Below are 25857 nucleotides of genomic sequence, written 5' to 3' on the forward strand. Positions count from 1 at the left end.
TTAAGCAAAGCAGACAGCTACGTGTCAGGGTAACTGAACTTCTCTTCCATTTACTATTGGATCTGGGCAACTCACTAATATGCATTGCATTTTACTTATATAAAAAAATTGATTATGTCCTTTCTACCTTAGTGAATTAAGAGAATTAAATGAATAAAAATTCCCCGTAAAATTATAAGACGTTGTACAAGTGTCAGGTGTTATTACTTTGTTATGTTGGTTACTACTAGGAAATTGATCTATGTAGAATGCTGAGCGCCTGAAATACAGCTGGTGCTTATCAAATGTTAATTCCCTTCACCTGTCACTTGAAACGCAGCCCATGTTCTTGGCCAGTTGTAGTAGTTCTCAACCTTGGCTGCACGTAGGACTCAACCTAAGGAGTTTTTATTTTTATTTTTTTATTTATTTATTTTTTTAAAAGTTAAAAATTCCTTAATTTTTTATTCCTGGTACCACTACCACAATTTACAGGGCAATATACCTGATGTAATGAAAAGAAAAAGAAAAAGACAAAGCTACAACAGATAAAAGACCTCAGGAATGTACATCTAATTGACACTACATTGCATTAATCAATAGCTGCACTTTTTGCAAACTGTGGCTATGACAGTCCTGAACAAGAAGGGTTTCCTGTTTAAGCTGCAGTAACTTTTCTGACTATGGATCATCGTTCCTCCTGTGGCAGATTTTTACAGTTCCTCTAACGTATTTGGGACGACTGTCTCAAAGTAACCTGCAGCTTTCCTGACAACTCCTCGCTCTCTCTCCTGCTAAGAACTGTAGCCCTTTTCTTCTGAGTTTTTAGAACCTTCTGCTACCATATCCACCACTTCCACCACCAGATCCATAACCACCACCATAGGGACTGCCCGAGCTTCTTCCACCAAAACTACCCCCTTTCATGTGTCCATAATTTGATTGCTGTTGTCCACTATAATTTCCAAAATCATTATAGTTTCTACCACCACCATAGTTACCTCCAAAATTTCCTCCTTCATTGTAACCATCATATCCTCCACCACCGCCACCATATCCACCACCTTGGTTTCCATATCCTGGTCCACCACCACCGTAACCTCCTCTACTACTATAACCAGGACCACCGCCATAGTTGCCACCATCACCTCCAAATCCATTGTATCCACCATCACCTCCTCCATAACTCCCTCGGCTGCCACCACCTCCACCACCATAGCCTCCTCTTCCACCAAAGTTTCCACCATGGCCAAAGTTACCTCCACCACCTCCAAAGTTTCCTCCACGACCCATAAAGTTGCCGGATCCACCTCCACGACCTCTTTGTGATCCAGCAGATTGCATCTCTTGTTTAGAAAGGGCCTTTTTCACTTCACAATTATGCCCATTAATAGTGTGGTATTTCTGAACAACAATTTTATCAACTGTATCATGATCATCAAAAGTTACAAAAGCAAATCCCCTCTTTTTCCCACTCTGCCTGTCTTCCATAACTTCTATGGTTTCAATCTTGCCATACTTTTCAAAGTAGTCTCTCAAATTATATTCTTCTGTATCTTCTTTAATACCACCAACAAAAATTTTCTTCACTGTTAGATGGGCACCAGGCTTTACAGAATCCTCTCTAGAAACAGCTCTCTTTGGCTCCACTACACGCCCATCAACCTTGTGTGGTCGTGCACACATTGCTGCATCCACTTCTTCAACACAAGAGTAAGTCACAAAGCCAAAGCCCCTGGAACGTTTTGTTTGGGGGTCTCTCATCACCACACAATCTGTAAGCATGCCCCATTTCTCAAAATGTTCTCTTAAGCTATCATCTGTAGTTTCAAAGCTCAGACCACCGATAAACAGCTTTCTCAACTGCTCTGGTTCCAAAAATACCTATTTTATTATTGTTTAGTCGGTCAGTCGTGTCTAACTCTTTGCTACCCCATGGACTGCAGCATGCCAGGCTTCCCTGTCCTTCACCATCTCCCAGAGCTTGCTCAAACTCATGTCCATTGAGTTGATGATGCCATCCAACCATCTCATCTTCTATTGCCCCCTTCTCCTCCTGCCCTCAATCTTTCCCAGCATCAGGATCTTTTCCAGTGAGTCAGCTCTTCCCATCAGGTGGCCAAAGTACTGGAGCTTCAGATTCAGCATCAGTCCTTCCAGTGAAAATTCAGGGTTGATTTCCTTTAGGACTGACTGGTTTGATCTCCTTGCAGTCCAAGGGACTCTCAAGAGTCTTCTCCAGCACCACAGTTCGAAAGCATCAAGTCTTTGGCTCTCAGCCTTCTTTATGGTCTAACTCTCGCATCTGTATATGACTACTGGAAAAACCATAGCTTTGACTGTATGGACTTTTGCCAGCAAAGTAATCTCTCTGCTTTGTTATATACTGTCTAGGTTGTCACAGCTTTTCTTCCAAGGAGCAAGCATCTTTTAATTTAATGGCTGCAGTCACTGTCTGCAGTGATTTTGGAGCCCAAGAAAATAGTCTTTCACTGTTTTCATTTTTTCCCCATCTATTTACTATGAAGTGATGGGATCAGCTGCCATGATCTTAGTTTTTTGAATGTTGAGTTTTAAGCTAGCTTTTTCACTTTCCTCTTTCAGCTTCATCACAAGGCTCTTTAGTTCCTCTTTGCTTTTTGCCATTAGGGGGGTGTCATCTTTGTATCTGAGGTTATTGAGATTTCTCCCGGAAATCTTGATTCCAGCTTGTGCTTCATCCAGCCTGGCATTTTGCATGATGTACTCTGCATATAATTTAAATAAGTAGGGTGACAATATACAGCCTTGACATATTCCTTCCCCAATTTTGAACCAGTCCATTGTTCCATGCTCAGTTCTAACTGTTGCTTTTTGAACAGCATACAGGTTTCTCAGGAGGAAGGTCAGGTGGTCTGGTATTCTGATCTCTTTAGGAATTTTCCACAGTTTGTTGTGATCTGCATAGTCAAAGACTTTAGTGTAGTCTATGAAGCAGAAGTACGTGTTTTTCTGGAATTCCCTTGCCTTTTCTATGATCCAACAGATGTTGGCAGTTTGATCTCTGGTTGCCTGCCTTTTATAAATCCAGCTTGTACATCTGGAAGTTCTCCATTCATGTACTGTTGAAGCCTGGCTTGAAGGATATTGAGCATTATAGCATGTGAAATGAGTGAAATTATGCAGTAGTCTGAACATTCTTTGGGATTGGAATGAAAACTGACCTTCTCCAGTCCTGTGGCCACTGCTGAGTTTTCCAAATTTGCTGGCATACTGAGTGCAGCTTGTTAATAGCATCATCTTTTAGGATTTAAATAGCTCAGCTGAAATCCTGTCATCTCCACTAGCTTTGTTCATAGTAATGCTTCTGCATCTTATTCCCCCTGCTGCTGCTGCTGCTAAGTCACTTCAGTCATGTATGACTCTGTGTGACCCCATAGACGGCAGCCCACCAGGCTCCCCTATCTCTGGGATTCTCCAGGCAAGAACACTGGAGTGGATTGCCATTTCCTTCTCCAGTGCAAGAAAGTGAAAAGTGAAAGTGAAGTCGCTCAATTGTATCCGACTCTTAGTGACCCTATGGACTGCAGCCTACCAGGCTCCTCCATCCATGGGATTTTCCAGGCAAGAGTATTGGAATGGGGTGCCATTGTCTTCTCCAACTTATTCCCCTAGACACTGATTTAATTGGTCATGGGGGAAGGGTTGATATCCAGGTGCTAGCTTCTAAAAGCTCCCTGGGTGATTCTAGCGTGCAGCCAAGTTTGTGGACCACTTGAGGCCTGATGCTCAAAATTTGGTCGGCAGACCACACCAGCAGCAATGGTATCACCTGAATACTTGTTACATTTCAACAGGATCCTTTGGTGATTCATAGGTATGTGAAAGTTTTCAAAGCACCGTACTGGTCTGTTGGATTGGAGAAATTTTCCAGATGCCCAGAATCATATTGCACCTGCTTGACCTTTGGCCTGCTGACTCTCCTAAATGGCAATGGACATGTCAGCATTCCTCTGATTTGGAGAACTGCTGAGATATTAACTTGGTCTGGGGCTGCAGGGATTCAGGTCTGCTCTGGGACTCAGCCAGATCTCCCAGTCTTCTCCCATGGTCCCTTCACTCACACCATCAGTGATTAATACTTGGATCTCCTTAGAAGGAGAGAATCTGGGCTTGTGTGATGCTTCCCCCTCCTTGAGAGGTTTCCAGAAGAGTTACAGGGGTTTCTAAGGCCAGACCAGAAGGTGCCTTTCTAAGGAATCTTAGGTCAAGGTCCAGGATTTGCCCTCAGAAAGAGAGGAAAAGCATTTATTTGGATGGCATGTCACCTTGCTCTTTTCTCCAAAAGAGATGGCAAATTTGAGCACCCTGGAGGTATATGAATATGGGACACTAAGATGTTAGCATATTTAACAGGAAAGTACAGGAAAGCTGCTCAGAGCAAACTGATGAGTGTTCTATACTGTAGAACTAAGTTCTGGGCTTCCTTGGTGGATCAGTGGTAAAGAATTTGCCTGACAATGCAGGAGAGTTGGGTTCGATCCCTGGGTTGGGAAGATCCCTGGAGGAGGAAATGGCAACCCACTCCAGTATTCTTGTCTGAAAAATCCCAGGCCACAGTCCACGGGGTCACAAAGAGTCAGACACAACTGAGTACACGTGTGTGCACTCAAGTGTTGTGAACACCCCTATAGAGATATTCATTCTTTCATTTATTTGTCAAATACTCATGCACCGCTTACTTAGAAAGTGCAGATGACATCATTCCTGATAACTCAGGGGTTGGTCTTTTGTTGATGATAAGAACTCACTTCCTTTAGGTCTATGTTTAAGTGTCATCTTATGAAAGAAGTTATCTTCATGACCACCTCTATTAAATCACACACTCCAAGCACCCCCTTATCCCTTCAACCTTACTTTATTCTTCTCCATAGCACTTGGCAGACATAGTGCATATTGTTCAAGATGGTTATAGCATGTGGCACGCACAGAGGCAAACACTTTGTTCTCATCATTGCTGTATCCCAGTACCTAGGCCAGTGTCTGACTCAGCGTGGCCTCTCAGCAGTGTTTGTTGAAGGAATGTTAAATGAACAGAAGAGGAAGAAGGAGTGGGAAATCACACTTATTACTACTACGAACTTACTGTAAAACATGTCCAATATGGGTGCTTTACAAACGTCATTCTGTTAAATTCTTACAGCATATTCTCATGTTATGTACAAAGAAATGATTCCCTAGAGTTCAGTAGAAATTGCCCAAAGTCACAAAGCTAGAAAATGGCACAGCATGAAGCAAGATTTGAATTCACATCTATTTGTTTCCAAATGTCGTGTTCCTTTCACTACACCAAGAAATAGCATAAAGGGGTTGCTTCTTGTTTGTAAGCAGCGCCAACTTACAAAAAGACAAGTGTCTCTAATTTGAATTTGGGATTTTCACTCACATTTGAGCAGTGTTTAATTTCATAGCTGGACTATGTGTTGAACTGAAGTGTGAGTAAAGGGACTAATGTTTAGCACCTACTTGGTATTTAATAAATGTTGGGTAGGTGGGTGGAAGGATGGGTGGAGAGAAAAGAAAAAAGCAAGAAATTAAGGATATATTGCTCATATTAGAAATATATTTCTTTTTGATATCTTTTAAAAATTAAATCAATTTTTAAAAAGAGATTCAGTAGGAAGATGAAAAACTGAATCTGTCAGATTCAGGGAACTGTTTGTCATACTTGCTTAATCCTGCTGAAATATGGGTAAAACAGATTTTTTTTAAAACCATGGGACTCTCAGTCCAAAACACATACATGGCATGGACATAAACCTCAGGGCTCTCTAAGGCTGTCGTTGCCTTCAAACCTATTTAGCACTGGCGAATGTCCCAGTGGTTGCATTTCTAAACCTCAAGAGAGGAAGGCAAAATGAAATTTCTGGAGGCAAGTGAATCCACAGATGGGTTGATGTGGGAACACTGGGCAGAGAATAGCAACACACACAGGATTCAGGTATTTCTTCCAACTGTTCACTGCCCAAAGATGGCATTCTCCAAACTTGCACCTGCTGCACTCCAAAAACTCAGATGAGGTCAGGTTTATTTTGGTTTGCTTTGAGAATAAGTCCTCATGTAGAGCCAGAGCTCTCAGAAGATGGATGCCCAGGCTCACTCTTAAATTGCACTTCTCCTAAGAGATGTGTGTTTGCCGTGCACTTCTCAGCAATAAAACTAGAGCCTGGGGTGACATGTGAGAAGACAAGAAATGCTCAAAGTGTGAACTGAGTTGATTACCGTTCAATTCTTTCTTCCATACAGAATTAACAGGAAGATAGAGATTTTACAAAATGGCAAATACACTGTTGATTCAGAAGGTTTTAGACCATTGGAACCTTCTTCTCTCACTCTTCCCACTCCCAACAGCCCTCAATAATATTCAAGCCCAAACAGGATAGCTAGTCATTGTATTCTTGAGGTAGACCTCCTCACAAAGTTATACGTTTTTAAATGGAGACATGCGAGACCATGAAAGTTACTGCATTGAAAGTATTATAAGGACTACTCTAGTGTAAAGCAGTAAAATACAAACAAACACAATCTGTTTCAGAATCACAACATTTTTCTTTAAAAGCAGCTGCCCTATTTTCTTGCAGTTTTAACTTCACTGCTTGGAGTGGAGTATTTTTGCATAATTATCAGCTCAGCCTTAGAATCTAAGATGATTTGTTCCAAGGAGTCTGAAAAAGAATGCGTGTGTGTGTGTGTGTGTGTGTGTGTGTGTGTGTTATATGGGCCTTCCCCAGTGGATCAGCAGGTAAAAATCCCGACTGCCAATGCAGGAGACATGAGATGTGGGTTTGATCCCTGATTGAGGAAGATCCCCTGGAGGAAGACGTGGCAAGCCACTCCAGTATGCTTGCCTGGAGAATCCCATGGACAGAGGAGCCTGGTGGGCTATGGTCCATAGGGTCACAAAGAGTCAGACATGATTGAAGTGACTTAGCATGCATGAGTGTTATATATATGTGTGTGTGTGTGTGTGTGTCTGTGTGTTATATATATTATACGTCATATACCTGTATAACTGAATCACTTTGCTGCATACCTGAAACTAACACAACACTGTACATCAACTCTACTTCAATTTTAAAAAATAAAAATAAGATTTACTGCCAAAAAAAAAAGGTTTTATCAAAAAGCCAGTCCCCACAAAGTCTGCATCTGTACAACAACGCTTCTGAGGTTCCCTCTTCTGTAGACTGGATGTGGTTTGATTCAGATAAGCCATTTCTCTTTGGACAGACACACAGGAACATGGCCAGTGCACCGTCTTGCAGAGTGATGGGCTGGGCAGGCCACAGCCGCTCCTCGGTGCCCAGAGAGCCTGTTCCAGGAATGTCTGCCTGCTGCCCGGCGCCCCAAGCCAGGCAGGCCTCTCCTCACCATCTGCCGTGTGCTGGGCAGAAAGACGGGCCAGCAGATTCTCCTTCACCCGCCTCTACCTTAGACAGCCCTGGCTCAGCACCCCAAGACCTTCCTTAGCCTGGCCACACACACCTGACTTCCCTATGAAGGATCTGAGAGCATTTCCCAAATCTGAAGGAAAAAGTGAATACAACCATAAACAGCAGCCCACGCTACGACCTGGCAACATAAGATGCACACACTCAGGACAGAAACCCTGTGGGTCTGAGTCTTTGCAGTGTCCAGACCATGGACTGAGCTCTTGAAGGCCAAGCCTCTCCCTTTGTAGAATAAAGACCACTATCCCCTCATCCCAGGGTTCCTCTGAAGAGAAAAGAGGGGTGTGTGTAAAGTGAACAGCCCATGCCTGGTGCTCAGGAAAGAACTATTCTAGAATTTATTATGTGAAAGTACATTGAAAACGAACTCTCAGGTTAGCTGTCTGTGGTATTTGTTGTCATTAGTAGCGTTCATCAAAATAAACACTAGTCAGACATTTTGCAAAGTTTAGCCAAGCAGCAGCAGGCTTCTCTTCTGCTTTTTAATGTTCACTACTGGGGAGATGAAGCATAGAGGCCTGTCTGCCATCATTTTACATTTAGAAGGTCTCTCCATTGACTGCAGCCTCCTGCCTTCCCTCCGCTTTTATTTCCCCCTTTTTTCATTAGGTGCACCAACCTATGGAAGGCATAGTTAGAAAAGGGACACTGTATCCCTGGCCGCAGGAACATGATGGATACTTGGTGGGACTCGTCCAAGGGAGGGGGCTACCAGAGAGTGTGGGCCTTTGAGCTCCCAGACTGCTTTTTCACAGGCTCTTGGGAATAGAACTCTGCTGAGAAAAATTGGAAAAGTACATGGCCTGGCCCCTAGGTCAGTCAAATTCATTTTTTAATAAAAAATCCCACTGCAATAATATTTTTAGTATGAAAAAAACAGAAACCTGGCTCAGGAATAGCCTCCGTTAATCAGTCGTTTTGGACGTCACAAATGCTACCCAGGGAGATTGTGCTTGTATGTCAGAGAATGCAGTAGAGCAGTGGTTCTCAGTATGTGAACTTGGGACCGCAGCATGGACCCTCCTGGACCCTGTCGGACATGCAAATTCAAGGGGCCCCTCCAAGTCCTCCTGAGTGGGGAATTCCAGGGTGGACACAGCAATCTGTGTTCTTACAAGCCCGAGGTAATACTGATGCAGGCTCAGGTTCTAGGACTACTAGCTTAGTGTAATGGGGTTGCCCTGCAGTGAATTTCTAGGGAACAAACATTCATAAACACTTAAATACATAGTACTCCTGCAAGAATTAGATCTTATCTTTTCAGATTAGAAAATTGAGATCAGAGAAGTTATGACCAGCCCAGAGTCTCACAGCTGATAAGCGGCAGAGCCAGGATTGGGGCCCAGGTCCCTCTGAGGCCCACGTGAAGGGAGCAGAATGTAATGGATGCAAGCCTGGGCCCTGGAGCCAGAGTGTCATGGCTGGAATCCCAGATCACTTGAGCTCTGTGCGTCTCTGGGCAAGTTGGTTAGCCTTTCTGTGCCTCTGTTTCCTCATCTTGAACTTATACTTCATGTGAGTTTTGTGAAGATTCAATGAGATCACTCATATGAGGTGACTGAGCAGTATCTGGCGTACATGAACACTTGATAAATGTTATTTTTACTGTTGTTAAATACTGCTTCTCAATGTGGTGGAGTGGAATGAACACACAGCAGTGACCTTTGGGTCTTTTCCTTGGCTCTGACAAAGGTGATAGTTCAAAAGTGCCAATAAAAACAATCAACACCGCCGCCGCCGCCCCCCCGCCCCTTTCCCTCAAGGCTCTTTTAGAAGCCACCAGGTCCAGCCCCAAAAGGCCCCAGTGTTCATCTCATAAAATAGTGGTCCTCCTCCCGCACCTGCCTCCTGCATGGACACATCACATGCCAAGCCCCCAGCTATACATAGCCCAGGCCTCATCTGAGGGTGGTGGAAAGTGACAGGAGATTACTAGAGATAAACGTCAGCTCTCCAGTTTCAGGGGAGGACGCACAATAGTGGAGTTGCTTGACATGTGGCCAGATGGTATCAGGGATGGTGGGTGAGAAGAGCCACTTGGCTCTTGGCTTACATGGATAGAGCAGGGTTGCCGCCAGGGTACTTTTAATGGCTGGCCTGAGGGACACGCACTTGGACTGAAGATCTCTGACATTTCCCCCCATACTTCTCAGACCTTGATTTTTTTTTCAGATTCTTGACCATGCAGAAAGTGAGCCCCTTCAGCTCCCTTCTGTAGGTAAGCAGCCCCTTGTCTCTCCTACCCCACCTTCTTCTGACAGTGAAGCAAATTAGTCTTTCCCCTCCAGGAGGACAATGCTTGAGAAATGGAACTTTCTTCCTGTTGGTCCCTGGATCAGGGCTGAGATGTCCTACAAAGGGACTGGACTCAGAGGGACACACATAGACAGACAGGGCACCTCACATGCCTGTCGTCTGAGGCCAAAGGGATCGTGTCCCTTTGCTCAAGCAAACTTCTTGAACAAGTGATCTACACCTGCTCTACTGCGACCCTGCCACCCACTCATCAGCCTCGCTCTCAGCGCTTTGGCTTCTGGCCCAGCTCCTCTCTAAAGGTCACCCGTGACTTACCATCCTGAAAGGAGAGACCTCAATGGTGGGCCCATCTCCGGGACTCTCTGTAACACTTGATCTGACCACCTGCTTGTTCTCAAGCTTCTTATGACTGTGGAGTCCTGGCACTGCATTCCTTGTCCTCCTGCTTCTCCCACACACCTCTCTGCCTCCAAGCAGCCTCCTTTTCTCACCTCCTTCAAGGCAGCCAGTCCTTGACCCTGTGGTTTTCTAATATATTCTCCTTATACCTTCACCTCTCACTTGCAGAAGTCCTTTAAAACCTCTCCCCCACACTCCAGGTTGGCACCTCCAACTACTGCCTGGATTTCCATGGCCATGAACTCATTGCACCTAAAGCCAAGCTGAGAAGCTCGTTCGTGGTTCTGGTGTGCCCTCCTGACATCTCTGTTTGTCCTCCACTCTGTTCCCTGGCTGGAGACCTTGGAATCGTCTGGCCTCCTCCTCTCCTTGGTTACCCCCACCTTCCCCAATTCGCCAAAACCATAAAATGGTTACCAGTCTGACTGATTCTCAGCCTCTAACTTCATTTCACAGGCTGCTTCATCTGCTGCCTTCGCTGGAGAACTGACATCTCCCATTGAGACTCTAGCAGCAGCCTCCCGACTGGTTGCCTTCCCTTCCACTTTCCTATCTGTCTGGTCTATGCCTTCAGATCAACCCTTCCCAAACTCAAATTAACCATACTGTTCTTCTACTCAAGCATCTTCCACCTCAGAACTGCCGGTCCTAATGTTCAAAGTCCTTCACGCTCTTTCTCTAACATGCCTTGAGCACACTACTCCTTCCAGCTCCCCTGAGAAGCCCTCTGTCTGAGAACAGAGGCCTCTTCCCTTTCACTCACCCTATGCATTTGCCCCTCCAAACCTTCAAAAACACTTGTGCCATGTTTTTCTTCCTCAGATGTCCATGCATCTCTCCTCTGCCTATTCAGACACACCTCCCCTCTCAAGGCCTAGCTAGCCTCCCTTCTTTCTTCCATTTATTTATTTAACAAACTAATGTTTTTGTTTTGTCTTTAACTCTCCTCTCCTCAGGTTCTATGCTGGGTGCTGGAGATAGTACATAGAGAAAAACAGGCAGGGACATGGAGCTCACAGGCTCACACACAGATGGTTGACAGACAAACAATCATACAGTAAACGTGTACTTATTGATACAAACTGAGAAAGGAGTGTGAAGGCAAAACACTATGGACAAGGGTAGAAAGAGCACCCAGTTCAGACCCAGTTCAGAAAGAGCACCAGGGAGTCAGGAAATGCCCTTTGAGCTGCTGACATAAATGTGTAGACTTCAAGGAGAAATAGGAGTTGAGGGAAGGATCTTCTAGAAAGAGGAAAGAGCACGCACGGTAGAGAAGCATGTTGAGTGTCTTTGTGTAAATAGATCACGGCGTCCCCACAGGCAGCTGCAGTTCACGCCTGACCCTAGGACCTGGGAGCACAGCTGAACGAGGTATCCTGGGCAAAGACTTCTTGATCCGGGAAAGAACTTGCTGTTTTGAGGAACTGAAAGTGACGTGTTAGTAAAAGGCAGAATGGCCCCAAGTGAGGCTGGAGAGGCAGCTGGGCCAAACTGTGTAGGGCCTTCGTGGTCATGTTAGGGATTTTTGGAGCTTAAATCCATACTCCTCTGCATCCCTTTCAAACCTCTGTATGATTGACCTCCCTGCCCATGAACTCTCTTGCTCTGGCTCCATAGCCCTTATTTTCTGTCTTAGTTCTTCAACATCTATCAGCTCATTTTTTTTTGTTTTAATTTGTAATTTTAAAACTTGTGAAAGTACAATAACATGTTTATAGGAGACTTGGAAAATACAGAACAAGGTTACATATAGCTCCTCTATATATTACAATTATTCCTATCAGCTAATTTTTCATTAGCTTCCTCCCTGATGACATCACAAACTCCGACTTGAATGTGTCTTGCACTTTTGTCTCGCATGGAACCTTGATCATAGTAGGTCCTCAATTAATGATTATTGTCTTCTTGACATCACCATACATTAGCCTTTGGGATTTCTTAATTGGCACATGTTTCAGCTTACCCTTTCAAGCTGTCATCATAGTAAGAAGAAAATATAACATTTATTAAACACTTCAGTTCAGTTCAGTCGCTCAGTCGTGTCCGACTCTTTGTGACCCCATGTATCGCAGCACGCCAGGCCTCCCTGTCCATCACCAACTCCCGGAGTCTACCCACACCCATGTCCATCGAGTCGGTGATGCCATCCAGCCATCTCATCCTCTGGCGTCCCCTTTTCCTCCTGCCCACAATCCCTCCCAGCATCAGGGTCTTTTCCAATGAGTCAACTCTTCGCATGAGGTGGCCAGAGTACTGGAGTTTCAGCTTCAACATCAGTCCTTCCAGTGAACACCCAGGACTGATCTCCTTTAGGATGGACTGATTGGATCTCCTTGCAGTCCAAGGGACTCTCAAGTGTCTTCTCCAACACCATAGTTCAAAAGCACCAATTTTTCGGCGCTCACCTTTCTTCACAGTCCAACTCTCACATCAATACATGACCATTGGAAAAACCATAGTCTTGACTACATGGACTTGTGTTGGCAAAGTAATGTCTCTGCTTTTTAATATGCTATCTAGGTTGGTCATAACTTTCCTTCCAAAGAGTAAGTGTCTTTTAATTTCATGGCTGCAATCACCATCTGCAGTGATTTTGGAGCCCCAAAAAATAAAGTCTGACACTGTTTCCACTGTTTTCCCATCTATTTCCCATGATGTGATCGGACCAGATGCCATGATCTTAGTTTTCTGAATGTTGAGCTTTAAGTCAACTTTTTCACTCTCCTCTTTCACTTTCATCAAGAGGCTTTTTAGTTCCTCTTCACTTTCTGCCATAAGAGTGGTGTCATCTGAATATCTGAGGTTATTGATATTTCTCCCAGCAGTCTTGATTCCAGCTTGTGTTTCTTCCAGCCAGCATTTCTCATGATGTACTCTGCATATAAGTTAAATAAGCATGGTGACAATATACAGCCTTGACGTTCTCCTTTTCCTGTTTGGAACCAGTCTGTTGTTCCATGTCCAGTTCTAACCATTGCTTCTCGACCTGCATACAGGTTTCTCAAGAGGCAGGTCAGGTGGTCTGGTATTCCCATCTCTTTCAGAATTTCCCACAGTTTATTGTGATCCACACAGTTGAAGGCTTTGGCATAGTCAATAAAGCAAAAATAGATGTATTTCTGGAATTCTCTTGCTTTTTCGATGATACAGCAGATGTTGCAATTTGATCTCTGGTTCCCCTGCCTTTTCTAAAACCAGTTTGAACATCTGGAAGTTCACGGTTCACATATTGCTGAAGCCTGGCTTGGAGAATTTTGAACATTACTTTGCTAGCGTGTGAGATGAGTGCAATTGTGTGGTAGTTTGAGCATTCTTTGGAATTGCCATTCTTTGGGATTGGAATGAAAACTGACCTTTTCCAGTCCTGTGGCCACTGCTGAGTTTTCCAAATTTGCTGGCATATTGAGTGCAGCACTTTCACAGCATCATCTTTCAGGATTTGAAATAGCTCAACTGGAATTCCATCACCTCCACTAGCTTTGTTCATAGTGATGTTTTCTAAGGCCCACTTGACTTCACATTCCAGGATGTCTGACTCTAGGTGAGTGATCACACCATTGTGATCATCTGGGTCATGAAGAGCTTTTTTGTACAGTTCTTCTGTGTATTCTTGCCATCTCTTCTTAATATCTTCTGCTTCTGTTAGGTCCATACCATTTCTGTCCTTTATTGAGCCCATCTTTGCATGAAATGTTCCCTTGGTATCTCCAATTTTCTTGAAGAGATCTCTAGTCTTTCCCATTCTGTTGTTTTCCTCTATTTCTTTGCATTGATCACTGAGGAAGGCTTTCTTATCTCTCCTTGCTATTCTTTGGAACTCTGCATTCAAATGGGAATATCTTTCCTTTTCTGCTTTGCTTTTCATTTCTCTTCTTTTCACAGCTATTTGTAAGGCCTCCTCAGACAACCATTTTGCCTTTTTGCATTTCCTTTCCACAGGGATGGTCTAGATCCCTGTCTCCTGTACAATGTCACAGACCTCCATCCATAGTTCATCAGGCACTCTGTCTATCAGATCTAGTCCCTTAAATCTATTTCTTACTTCCACTGTATAGTCATAAGGGATTTGATTTAGGTCATACCTGAATGGTCTAGTGGTTTTCCCTACTTTCTTCAATTTAAGTCTGAATTTGGCAATAAGGAGTTCATGATCTGAGCCACAGTCAGCTCCAGGTCTTGTTTTTGCTGACTGTATAGAGCTTCTCCTTCTTTGGCTGCAAAGAATATAATCAATCTGATTTTGGTGTTGACCATCTGGTGGTGTCCATGTGTAGAGTCTTCTCTTGTGTTGTTGGAAGAGGGTGTTTGCTATGACCAGTGCGTTCTCTTGGCAAAACTCTATTAGCCTTTGCCCTGCTGCATTCTGTATTCCAAGGCCAAATTTGCCTGTTACTCCAGGTGTTTCTTGACTTCTTACTTTTGCATTCCAGTCCCCTATAATGAAAAGGACATCTTTTTTGGGTGTTAGTTCTAAAAGGTCTTGTAGGTCTCCATAGAACCATTCAACTTCAGCTTCTTCAGCATTACTCTTACGGGGCATAGACTTGGATTACTGTGATATTGAGTGGTTTGCCTTGGAAATGAACAGAGATCATTCTGTCAGTTTTTAGATTGTATTCAAGTACTGCATTTTGGACTCTTTTGTTGACCATGATGGCTACTCCATTTCTTCTAAGGGATTCCTGCCCACAGTAGTAGATATAATGGTCACCTGAGTTAAATTCACCCATTCCAGTCCATTTTAGTTTGCTGACTCCTAAAATGTCAACATCCACTCTTGGCATCTCCTGTTTGACCACTTCCAATTTGCCTTGATTCATGGACCTAACATTCCAGGTTCCTATGCAATATTGCTCCTTACAGCATTGGACCTTGCTTCTATCACCAGTCACATCCACAATTGGGTATTGTTTTTGCTTTGGTGCCATCTCTTTATTCTTTCTGGAGTTATTGCTCCACTGATCTCCGGTAGCATATTGGGCACCTACCGACCTGGGGAGTTCCTCTTTCAGTACCCTATCATTTTGCCTTCTCATACTGTTCATGGGGATCTCAAGGCAAGAATACTGAAGTGGTTTGCCATTCCCTCCTCCAGTGGACCACACTGTCAGACCTCTTCACCATGACCTGTCTGTCTTGGGTGGCCCCACATGGCATGGCTTAGTTTCACTGAGTCAGACAGGACTGTGGTCCTGTGATCAGATTGGTTAGTTTTCTGTGATATGGTTTTAGTGTGTCTGCCCTCTGATGCCCTCTCAACACCTACTCTTAGTTGGATTTCTCTTACCTTGAATGTGGGGTGTCTCTTTACAGCTGCTCCAGCAAAGCGCAGCCGCTGCTCCCTACCTTGGACGAGGGGTATCCATCTCCTCAGGGCCTCCCCTCCTGACCTTGAACGTGGAGTAGCTCCTCTCAGTCCTCCTGCGCCTGTGCAGCAGCCACTCCTTGGAGGCTGGGTTGCTCCTCTCGGCCGCCGCCCCTGACCTGGGACGTGGATTAAGCACTTACTGATGCCAAAAACTGTGTCAAGACATTTACATGCATCATCTCATTTACTCTTCTTCAGAACAGCCTTATGAAACACATATTGGTACTCCCTATACTTTACAGCAGAATCATAGCAAGGACCAAGTCAGGATTCCAGGTCTCTGATGCCAAGCTGTATACTCTTAACCACTAGGATATATTATCTCTGGGTCATTTATTCATTTAAAGATGAGATCTACTTCAACCGCATCATTACAGAGGTAACAATAGTATAATAAATACCTACATGATGCAAAATTTGAAAAAGACATACTATAAATATCCACAATTTTGCTGCTGACATGCATATTATTTAATATGATTTTTGTTTAAACTTGTTTCTGTACTCAAAAGAATCAGCGATGGTCAAACAAATCAATGTTTCTAGAACTGCACCCATGCCTAGCGGCTACACATACGAACTTCATCCTCTAGGATGGACAGGTGGCAAGACCATTTGAGAAGTAACCAACCAACCAATCAACAAAACAGACAGAGCCAGAAGTCACCACAAGAAAACTGGAGTCTAATCTAAAAACAGCATTCTGGCTTTCTGGAAATTTGGGAGACACATTGACTCTACCTTTTCTCCTCCTGGTGGTTGTAACTTTTAATCACTGTGAAGTGAAGTGAAGTGAAAGTGAACGTCGCTCAGTCGTGTCCAACTCTTTGTGACCCCATGCACTATACAGTCCATGGAATTCTCCAGGCCAGAATATTGGAGTGGGTAGCCTTTCCCTTCTCCAGGGGATCTTCTCAACCCAGGGATCAAACCCAGGTCTCCCGCATTGCAGGCAGATTCTTTACCAGCTGAGCTATGAAGGAAGCATCCCTGTAATTGGTGACAATTTCCTCTTCTCCTTTTGACTCAAAAATCTCTTAAACTTATGAAGTACCTGGGACAGTCCATTCATCCAAAGTATGCTGAGTGTCTCTAGGGAGCTATATGAGATACAAAAGAAGCACAGAATCAGCATTTTCTTCCTTAGGGAGGAAAGATGCACAATTTAGAACTCTAAGAGAAGACTCTTGAGAGTCCCTTGGACTGCAAGGAGATCCAACCAGTCCATCCTAAAGGAGATCAGTCCTGGGTGTTCACTGGAAGGACTGATGTTGAAGCTGAAACTCCAATACTTTGGCCACCTCATGCAAAGAGTTGACTCATTGGAAAAGACCCTGATGCTGGGAGGGATTGGGGGCAGGAGGAGAAGGGGACGCCAGAGGATGAGATGGCTGGATGGCATCACCGACTCGATGGGCATGAGTTTGACTCCAGGAGTTGGTGATGGACAGGGAGGCCTGGCGTGCTGCGATTCATGGGGTCGCAGAGAGTCGGACATTACTGAGTGACTGAACTGAACTAAACTGAACTGAATGACTGCAAAATAAATGTCAGAGTGCTGTGTCCCTATAATGGGCTATTGGAATTCACAGAAAGGAGACTGGAGTCAAAGATGAGTCTGGAGCTGGGCTTTGCAGCCAAGGCCAGGCTGGCAGCAGCCTGAGAGAGCTCAGTGAGACTGGGCTACGGAAGAATGGAGAATGGAAAATATGAGCTGGAGATATAAGACCAGAGCAATGGTGGAGATTAAGCTAAGTGGGAGAGGCGGACAATGTCTGGCCTGCCCCATCAGCTCAGCAGGGGCTCTTGATCCTGGGGAGAATGGTCATGTCAGGAGTCAGCCCAGAAGGCCCCAGTCTTTCACCGCACCCTTTCTCCCCCAGCCCAGTCTCATGGCTCTCTCTTGGGTGGCTGCCACCCTTGGCCACCCCTGGCTCAGGCCCAAGAAGGGCGCTTGCTAGGGCTGATGGAGGTGATGACAGAGCTCAAGTGGGCAGGCTTTGGCCCTAATCAGGATAGGAGGCGAGAGTGACAGGACACCTCATGGATTGTGCAAAGGGTGCCAAGGAGAAGGTGGACAGGTCTTAGCTAGCACGGGTTCCTGACCCATCTGTGACTGCCAGCGTCTGTCTCTCCATCTATGCCTAGAACAGTAATGGCTGTGGTTTAAACAGAAAACCATAAAAAAACAGAACTGAGTTTATCTGCGACAGCACCTTCCACTCATATATCTTCAATTGTCATATATCAATATCTATAAGGTAATGAGAATGTCATGCTTTACAAACCTAGGCGAGGCACAGTTGGCATATACTTGAAAACCAATAAAATGTGGTGGTGTATGCCTAGAAGAGGTTGGAATTAAATTCTCTGTAATTCTCAGAGTTAATCCTGAAACCTCTTACTATTAATAATATTTCTCTCCTACACTTAAGATGAAGCAACCAACAGGGCTGAGCATGGCCCGTGGGTCACAGTTGGAAAACACCACGCCACATCACTTTTGGATGAACTGACAACCATTTATAGCAGTGTTTTCCAGAATGTGGTACAGGATCTGCTGTGTCAGAATCATGGGGTGTGGTGGTGTGGTTTATGAAAATATTTTTTCCTGAGCTCCACCCCAGCTTTATTCTCTACTTTCTGGAGGGAAGGCCAGGAAGCCCCATATCACCCAATGTTCTAGGTTTAAGAACCACTGTTAGAGGCTCACACTCTAGGAATAGGGAAACTGTCTAATATCACAAAGCTATCAGGTCTCATCATCATTAATTTTTAATCATAGAAAGGGAGCATTTCAGTTAATGTATTGATAGCACTAAACAGGACAAAGTAGCTTGCACTGAACACCAGAAAACTCAAAAATGATCTTGTCTAATAAACGGAATGCAATAGATTAAAGCCAAGTGACTTCGCAGAAAGACAGGCCTGTTTAAGCATTACAGGGACGCTCAAGATGAGTCATAATATAAACACTGATGATATCTTTCATCCTAAGCCTTCCCTAGTCTCAGCCAAAATTCAAGAAAGAAGAGAAAACTGTCTGTGGGGTGGAGGCATAATTTGTTACCTGCCCCTCCCCCTCCAGTAACCAGAGGGACTGCACAGAGCAGCTCTCTGTGCTTCTGCCCAGTATCCTTGGCCTTAGATGAAAGGAGTGATTAGGAGCTAGAGAGGAAGAAAGAGAACAGAGAGCATAGGCAGTCGAGAAGGGAAGAATGAACAGGCAAATAGAGAAGTTACAGCAGGAGATAGCCCTTTCAACAAATGGTGCTGGAACAGCTGGACACCATTGGTTAAAAATACACACACACACACACACACACACACACACACACACACACACAAAACCCTTAAAACAGATCATGGACTTACACGTAAAATTTAAATTCCAAAACTTCTAGGGAGATCCCTGGCAGTCTAGTGGTTAGGACTCAGTGCTTTCACTGCCATGGTCCAGGTTCAATCCCTGTCTAGGGAACTAAGATCCCTCAAGCCACGTGAAACAACAACAAATGAAAATAATAAAACTTTTAGGAAAAAATTAGAAAAAAATTTCAAGATACAGGATTAGGCAAACAGTTCTTAGACTTAACACCAAAAGTGTAATCCATAAATGGGAAAACTGATAAATACAACTTCATTAAAATCAAGAACTTTTATTGTTAGAAAGACCTATTAGGAGGATGAAAAGATAAGCTTCAGGGTGGAAAAAATATTTGTACACCACGCATCCAACAAAAGTGAGTGAAGTCACTCAGTCGTGTCCGACTCTTTGCGACCTTGTGGACTATAGCCTGCCAGGCTCCTTTGTCCATGGAATTTTCCAGGCAAGGATACTGAAGTGGGTTGCCATTTCCCTCTCTGGGGGACTAATATTTAAAAAGCTCTCAAAACTCAGCTATCAAAAATAATCTATTTGGGAAATAGACAAAAGACATGAACAGGTATTTCATAGAAGAAAGCACACTGATGGTAAGTACATGAAAAAGTATTCATCATCATTAGCCATTAGGGAAATGCATTGAAACCATAATGAGATATCACTACACATTTAAAATAAAAAAGGTGACAACACCAAATGTTGGCAAAGATGCAGAAGAACTGGATTCCTCATCCCTACGTTGCTATTGGGAGAAGGCAATGGCAACCCACTCCAGTACTCTTGCCTGGAAAAGTCCATGGATGGAGGAGCCTGGTAGGCTGCAGTCCATGGGGTCGCTAAGAGTCAGACACAACTGAGCAACTTCCCTTTCACCTTTCACTTTCATGCACTGGACAAGGAAATGGCAACCCACTCCAGTGTTCTTGCCTTGAGAATCCCAGGGATGGAGAAGCCTGCTGGGCTACCATCTATGGGGTTGCACAGAGTCAGACACAACTGAAGCGACCTAGCAGCAGCCCGAATGTAGTGGTATAGCCGCTCAAACAGCAGTTTCTTTAAAAATTAAACATGCAATTATGATACAACCCAGCAATTGCACTCCTGAGTATTTTTTCCTAAAGACACTATGACTAACCTTCACACAAAAACCTGTATATAAATGTTTCCAGCAGCTTTACTCATAATAGCCCAAAACTTGAAACAGCCCAGATGTTCTCCAGTGGATGAATAATTGAAGAAACTATGTTACCTCCATAATATGGAAATACTGCTCAGTTATACAAAAGAATGATCTATTAATACACCCAAGAATCTGGATGAATCTCCAGAGAAATATGAGTTAAAAAAAACAACCTCAAAGGTTGCATATTTTATGATTCTACTTATATAACATTCTTGAAATGAAAAGATTACAGAAAATGGGAACATGTTGTTGTTCGGTCACTAAGTCACGTCCGACTCTGTGACCCCATGGACTGCAGCACACCAGGCTTCCCCATCCTTCACTATCTCCTAGAGTTTGCTCAAACTCATGTCCATTGACTCGGTGATGCCAAGGTTGTGGTTAGGGAGCCAAGCGGTTGCCAAGGTTAGGGAGGGGATGACGCTGGAACCAAGTGGATGTGACTATAAAAGGACAACATGAAGGCTCCTCATTGTTATGAAAATCTTCTGTATCTTTACTATATAAATACCAATATCCAGTTTTGATATTGTATTATAGTTTTGCAAGATGTTACCTTGGGGGCAAACTGGGTAAAATGTATGAGTGATCTCTCTGTACTATTTCTTACAACTGCATGTTAATCTGCAATTATCTTTTTTAAAATTTTAAATAAAGAAATGTAATATTAATATTTCATGATCTTTCTGGGAGCTTCCCCACTCTATTCTATTTTAAGCCTCCATTCAGCCAGATGGCAGGAATTAGATCTCAGTCAATTGAGGGTCTCTCTAATTCCTTATGTCTGGAGGAGGAAATGGCAACCCACTCCAGTATTCTTGCCTGGAGAATCCTATGGACAGAGGAGCCTGGTGGGCTATAGTCAGATCACAGAGTTGCAAAGAGTCAGATACGACTGAGCGACTGAGCGCTGCTTCCTCATATCTAAGTTTCAGGGAGCTTAACATGATGCCAGGCTCATGCATGGTGTCAGCAGGTAGCTGGTGCCCACCCAGTCCACCCATCTGTCCAGCTGACACTGTTGCCCCCTCCTCCCCTTTGAGGCTATGAATCCACCCAGGTACTCTGCTAGTTCTTCCTCTCAGCTGGAAGCAGGAAAACTTCAGGGGTCATCTCAGGTCGTTTTACCAGATACCCTCAACCGACATTCCTACTCCTCAAGTCCATGGGGTAGAGGGATTTGAAGACCATGTTGCGTATTGGGGACACAGGTCTCCTTTATTCTAAGGTCCCTCAGCCTATCTGGCGTCTCTTGTGACCCTGCCAAACCCCAGTGGCTGGGGATGGGCTCCAGGCACCTTAGTAGGAATCTGTTGGTACTGAGTTCTTTTTGTTTCCTTTCTGATTCTGCTCTCTCCCAATTCAAATTTTATCTACCCTGAGGGCAAAAAAGCATATGCAACAATGGATATGGTCTTCCAAATCTGAGATCTGGTCCTCACATTTTTCTCTCCTTGGTTCTCAGAATTCTGCTGAATCATCCTTCTCCTGAGGGTATAAATATAGAATCTCTACATTGCTTCTTTAACTGGTTACAGACTAACAGGAAGTATGGAGAGAAATCTTCTTGTCAACATATCAAAATAGTGTCCCATGGTATTTTCTACAGTCTTGCTGCCCTTGACTCACTTACTGTCCTCCTTGTCTTTCCCTTCAGCTTGTGGCCCAGGTCCTGGAACATAAAGATATAGGCTTTGTGATGGTGGATGCCAAGAAAGAAGCCAAGCTTGCCAAGAAATTGGGTAAGTGTGATATTTTTTTTAGATATATCACGAAGAAAAAAATGTGTCTTGCAAAAAAAAAAGTATAGTCATTTTTTTTCTTGCATGATAACTAGACTGTTTTTAAATAAATATAAAATGATCCTGGACAGCTTAGTCTTAGCTTAGGGAAGAGTCTCACAAAAAGTAAATACAGGCCTGAATTCAATGATTTCACATTAGACATTTAATATATCTTTGGATCAGTACAAGAAAGAGGGTCTCTTCATGGGAAAATGGACACTAATGGCTCAAATCTTTATTTCCAGCTCTTAGAAAAGGTTAAAAGGCTAGCTTCTTGGCAGGGGATGGGGGAACATAAATTAGGAATTCATGAGTAACATGTATACACTACATAAACAACAAGGACCTACTTATAGCACAGGAAAATATACTCAGTGTTTTGTAATAACCTATATGGGAAAAGAATCTGAAAAATACATGTATGTATAACTGAATCACTTTGCTGTACATCTGAAACTAACACAACACTGTACATCAACTATACATTAATTTTAAAAAAGGGGAGGGGGGCTAACCTCACTGACACAGTGATCTCTTTGAGGGAGATCAAATCTCCTCTTCCATCACCTATTATTTCCTGACCTCTTAGCTGAAGCAGCCAATAAAGGATATCATTAATAGTAGTGACTCTAGGGTCCCAGTTGTTTCTATATTGAAGGCCAAACCCCAGCTGGGCACTGTCACCAAGGATGAACGGGAGGATTTGGAGGAGGTATGGTTAAATGACTACACAGTGCAAGTTGTAATCTCTTGTGTCAATATGTCATGGTTAAGTGCGAGTGGACTTTAAGATTCTTACACTTCTAATCCCAAGGAGAGAGAATATAGGTTACTCCTTGGTTTGCAAACACCCTGCACTGGTACTGACCATTTCACTTTTTCTGCATCACCAGTGAAGGATGGCTAGTAAAAGACAGCAGGAGGTTATAAAACAGGACCTTTAAAGAAAGGTTAATTGGATTGGGAGTAGTAATCACAGAATAAAGAAAAAGATTAGCGGTGGTTCAGTAAACACCTTTAGATATATATGAAAGTTCATTATCTTAGAGAATTTCAAACAACTGCTTTCTATTTTGTTTTCAAGACCAGTTTTTTTTAAAAAAAAGATTTAAATTGTAGGAGACAACATTTAGGTTAGATACAAGGCAGACTCATGACTATAAGTGATAATGCATTATTAAGAATGCCTGGAGTATCTCCTTCCCTGGAAACAAGTTAAGAATTTTTTCCCCTTGTGCAGGGCAGCAAAGCATATTCAACTATTTGCCTCGTCAAAAGTGAGTTGATGAATTCAGTCCAGTGCCTCTTGATTCCCTAGTCTTCCCTCTTCCCACTCTTTCAATGAGAATTTGGGAGAATTTCTAGTAAATATAGTTGAGGAAAACACTAGTGTCCTAGCAATCTAGAAATTTAGGGAGCACAAGCTCGGCAAGCATTCATAAGAATGAACTGATGGATATTCTCCCAGTGGAGGATGTGATGGGGTTTCAAACGTCTAAATGAACTTGTAAATGACACAGGGCAGGTTCTTTCTGATTATTCAATCCTTGGAGTTTACAGGACAGTTGTATCTTGTAAACCTGCTCCTTGAACTCCATCCCCATTTCCGTTTGCCAGAGTTTGGTCTCTAAACTAATGCAACAATCTCCTAACTGGTGTCAGGCTCAGAGAAAAGTCCAACAGCAGGACACTGCCTGAGGCTCGCCATGCACCCTCTGTGATCAGTCACTGCCCGCCTCAGGGATACCTGGCACGCTCCTCCTTTAGATTTACACATGGAGCTCTGCAGCATGCTAGGGCTTCTTCAGAAGTGCCCTGGGACATGGTGGGCAGTGGGCCAGCCTCCCTTTCCCTAGAGATTCTGCAGAAGAGTTCATCTGGAGAGAGCATCCTCCAGCTAATTGAGAGTTTGAAAACAATTAATCTAAGGAATTAAGGATGCCATGCAGTTGGATCAAGTGCCAGCCTCAGCTATTTAGCATTCCTGGGGGGGGGGGGGCGGGGGGACACCGTTCTCCAGCGAGCATTTGTGAAAGTACACAACTAAGAGCGAAGAGGGCAGGAGACATCACACGGAGAGTGAGGCGGGAGGGAAAGAATATGCAGAACCTGCTCTTGCAGCCTTATCAGCAGACTGGGGAAAGATGTGCAGAATTCAGCTACAATAGGCAAGCAAGGCATTTGCTCTGACTTCAGACTTTTATGGGATGCCCAAGGGGTCCAGACTCCAAGCAGGGTGCTGGAGTCCCAAGAGGACAACAGCCCTACCCTTCTAGAGGGATGGCTGTTATAGTGAGTACCTGTACATGGAGCTGAGAGCAGATCCATAATGGCAAGGGAGATTGGAGAAGCTCTCCCTTGAAAAATGGGTCGTAAGCTAAGACCCAGAGGAGATGACCAGGATGAGTGACAGTGGTGTTGGTGTAGTGGGAAAGGTCACTCCAGGCCCAAGGAGAACAACTGTACAGAGAATCATGCACTATGGCTTCTCCTTTCTGTCCCCTTCACCTCAGCTCTTGGACAAAAAGCCCAGGGAGCTGCAAGGGCTGAAAAGTGAAGTTCTCAAGGGAGCACAGGCCACCAAGGGCGAATGCAGAGGACAGGGCTGGTTCTGGGCTGTGGAAGGGCTTCATGCCAGGCTACAGAGCCAGATGGGCAGTCGGTGTGAAAACTTTCCGATAAGAAGGATGGAGTCAGCAACAGTTTTTGGAAAATTAAAGCAGTGGCAGAGTGGTGATGAGGTTTTTCTTTTAAGCTAAAGTCCAGGTGGAATTGCTGGTTCTTGACTATTTCGTTTTGAGCTCCCACCTTGGGAACCTTCTGAGGTGTGGTTGCAAGGGAACCAATCTTCGGGTTAATGCTAGTTCCACGGAGCCTGACGCCATGTCACCCAGGAAACCTGAGCCAGACCCCGGCCCACAGGATGGCTCTTCGTTCATCAGGATGATTTTATTTTGGGAACTCTTTGTTTCTTTTAGGTTTTGATGAAGAAGGAAGCCTGTATATTCTTAAGGGTGATCGCACAATTGAGTTTGACGGCGAGTTTGCGGCTGACGTCTTGGTGGAGTTTCTCTTGGATGTAAGCTTCTGTGCCCAGTGACCTTGTGTGGTGCTGTTTGGGTTCAAATACAGGGGGGCGTAAGACCCCAAAGTAACAACAGAAAGGTAGATAACCTGACCTGGTCTAAGAAAGATTTCTCAAGCCTCACGAAAAAACTAAAGCATGCCTACATCATGACAATATTTATGTCTACTCAGCAGCTGGCCCATAAATCACTTCAGAAACTGTTTTATTAGTGACCAGAGGGTCACAAATTAGGACTTTGCAGCAGTAGGATGTTACCTCTCTGAGCAAGTATACACAAACATCCCCAGAATCCCCTTGGCTTTGTTCTAGGGCTTCTGAAGGGGGGTGTAAGGAAGAGGAGGATGGTCAGTGGAAGATGGAGGAGGGAGAGGAGTAATAACCTGCTGAGTGACCCTCAGACAGGATAAAGAGAAGCACGGCTGAGGAGCCCTCCAATACCACATTTGCTATCAGCCATGGACGGACAGCACCCTGGGATCCACGTGCTCAGGCCAATAGAGGAATAGACACTATACAGATATTTTTTCCATAGCTAAACTCACACTTTCAATAGCAGCTGTGAAGTCAAGTACTTTTGAACACAGGTGCCTGTGCAGATAAAGGCCATCCATACGGGTGACTCCTTATCTACCAGCTAGAACACAGTGGCCTACTGCCTTTTCCCAACTGCCTCAAAAATTCTATGAGAGGGTCAGAAGTGAGCCGAAGGTCACCTCCTAAAAAACAGTGCCCATAGACTCTCATCTCACTGACCCATGCTGGCAAGCCCTAAAGAAGGCTGAGAGAGGCAACAGAACAACTGTGGGCCCACGTGGCCCTGCCCTGGCTCTGTTGGCTAGGAGGGGGCTTTTAGACACAAGTACCTTAAATAATGAGCAACATCACTGACAAACGGAAGGCCAGGCGGAGGCAGATTTTAGAC

The 25857-nt window shown here is 44.1% G+C and overlaps 2 protein-coding genes across 2 annotated transcripts in view; one reads left to right on the top strand and one right to left on the bottom strand.

Annotated features, from left to right (window-relative positions):
* Positions 1–25857, top strand: part of CASQ2 (calsequestrin 2) — a 78038-nt gene that overhangs the window by 9519 nt on the left and 42662 nt on the right. Inside the window, exons 2-3 of the mRNA XM_020900926.2 lie at positions 21721–21805; positions 24826–24926. Of these exons, the coding sequence (XP_020756585.2) occupies positions 21721–21805; positions 24826–24926 (186 nt within the window). The remainder of the gene's footprint in view (positions 1–21720; positions 21806–24825; positions 24927–25857) is intronic.
* On the bottom strand, positions 425–21254 carry LOC110126793 (heterogeneous nuclear ribonucleoprotein A3-like). Its single transcript, XM_070467103.1, has 2 exons — positions 21210–21254; positions 425–1863 (listed from the first exon to the last, which is right to left on the bottom strand). Exons 1-2 carry the CDS (start codon positions 21252–21254, stop codon positions 805–807), a joined length of 1104 nt encoding a protein of 367 aa, XP_070323204.1. The 3' UTR covers positions 425–804.

This window comes from Odocoileus virginianus, chromosome 5 (assembly GCF_023699985.2).
Source record: "Odocoileus virginianus isolate 20LAN1187 ecotype Illinois chromosome 5, Ovbor_1.2, whole genome shotgun sequence".
Lineage (NCBI taxonomy): Eukaryota > Metazoa > Chordata > Mammalia > Artiodactyla > Cervidae > Odocoileus > Odocoileus virginianus.

Excerpts from the sequence above, each read along its gene's own strand:
- LOC110126793 (XM_070467103.1), bottom strand. The coding sequence starts at position 21,254 with ATGGTCTTCAAATCCCTCTACCCCATGGACTTGAGGAGTAGGAAT. Across the intron at positions 1,864-21,209 it reads TGGACTTGAGGAGTAGGAAT|GTATTTTTGGAACCAGAGCA; the intron begins GTCGGTTGAGGG and ends ATAATAAAATAG.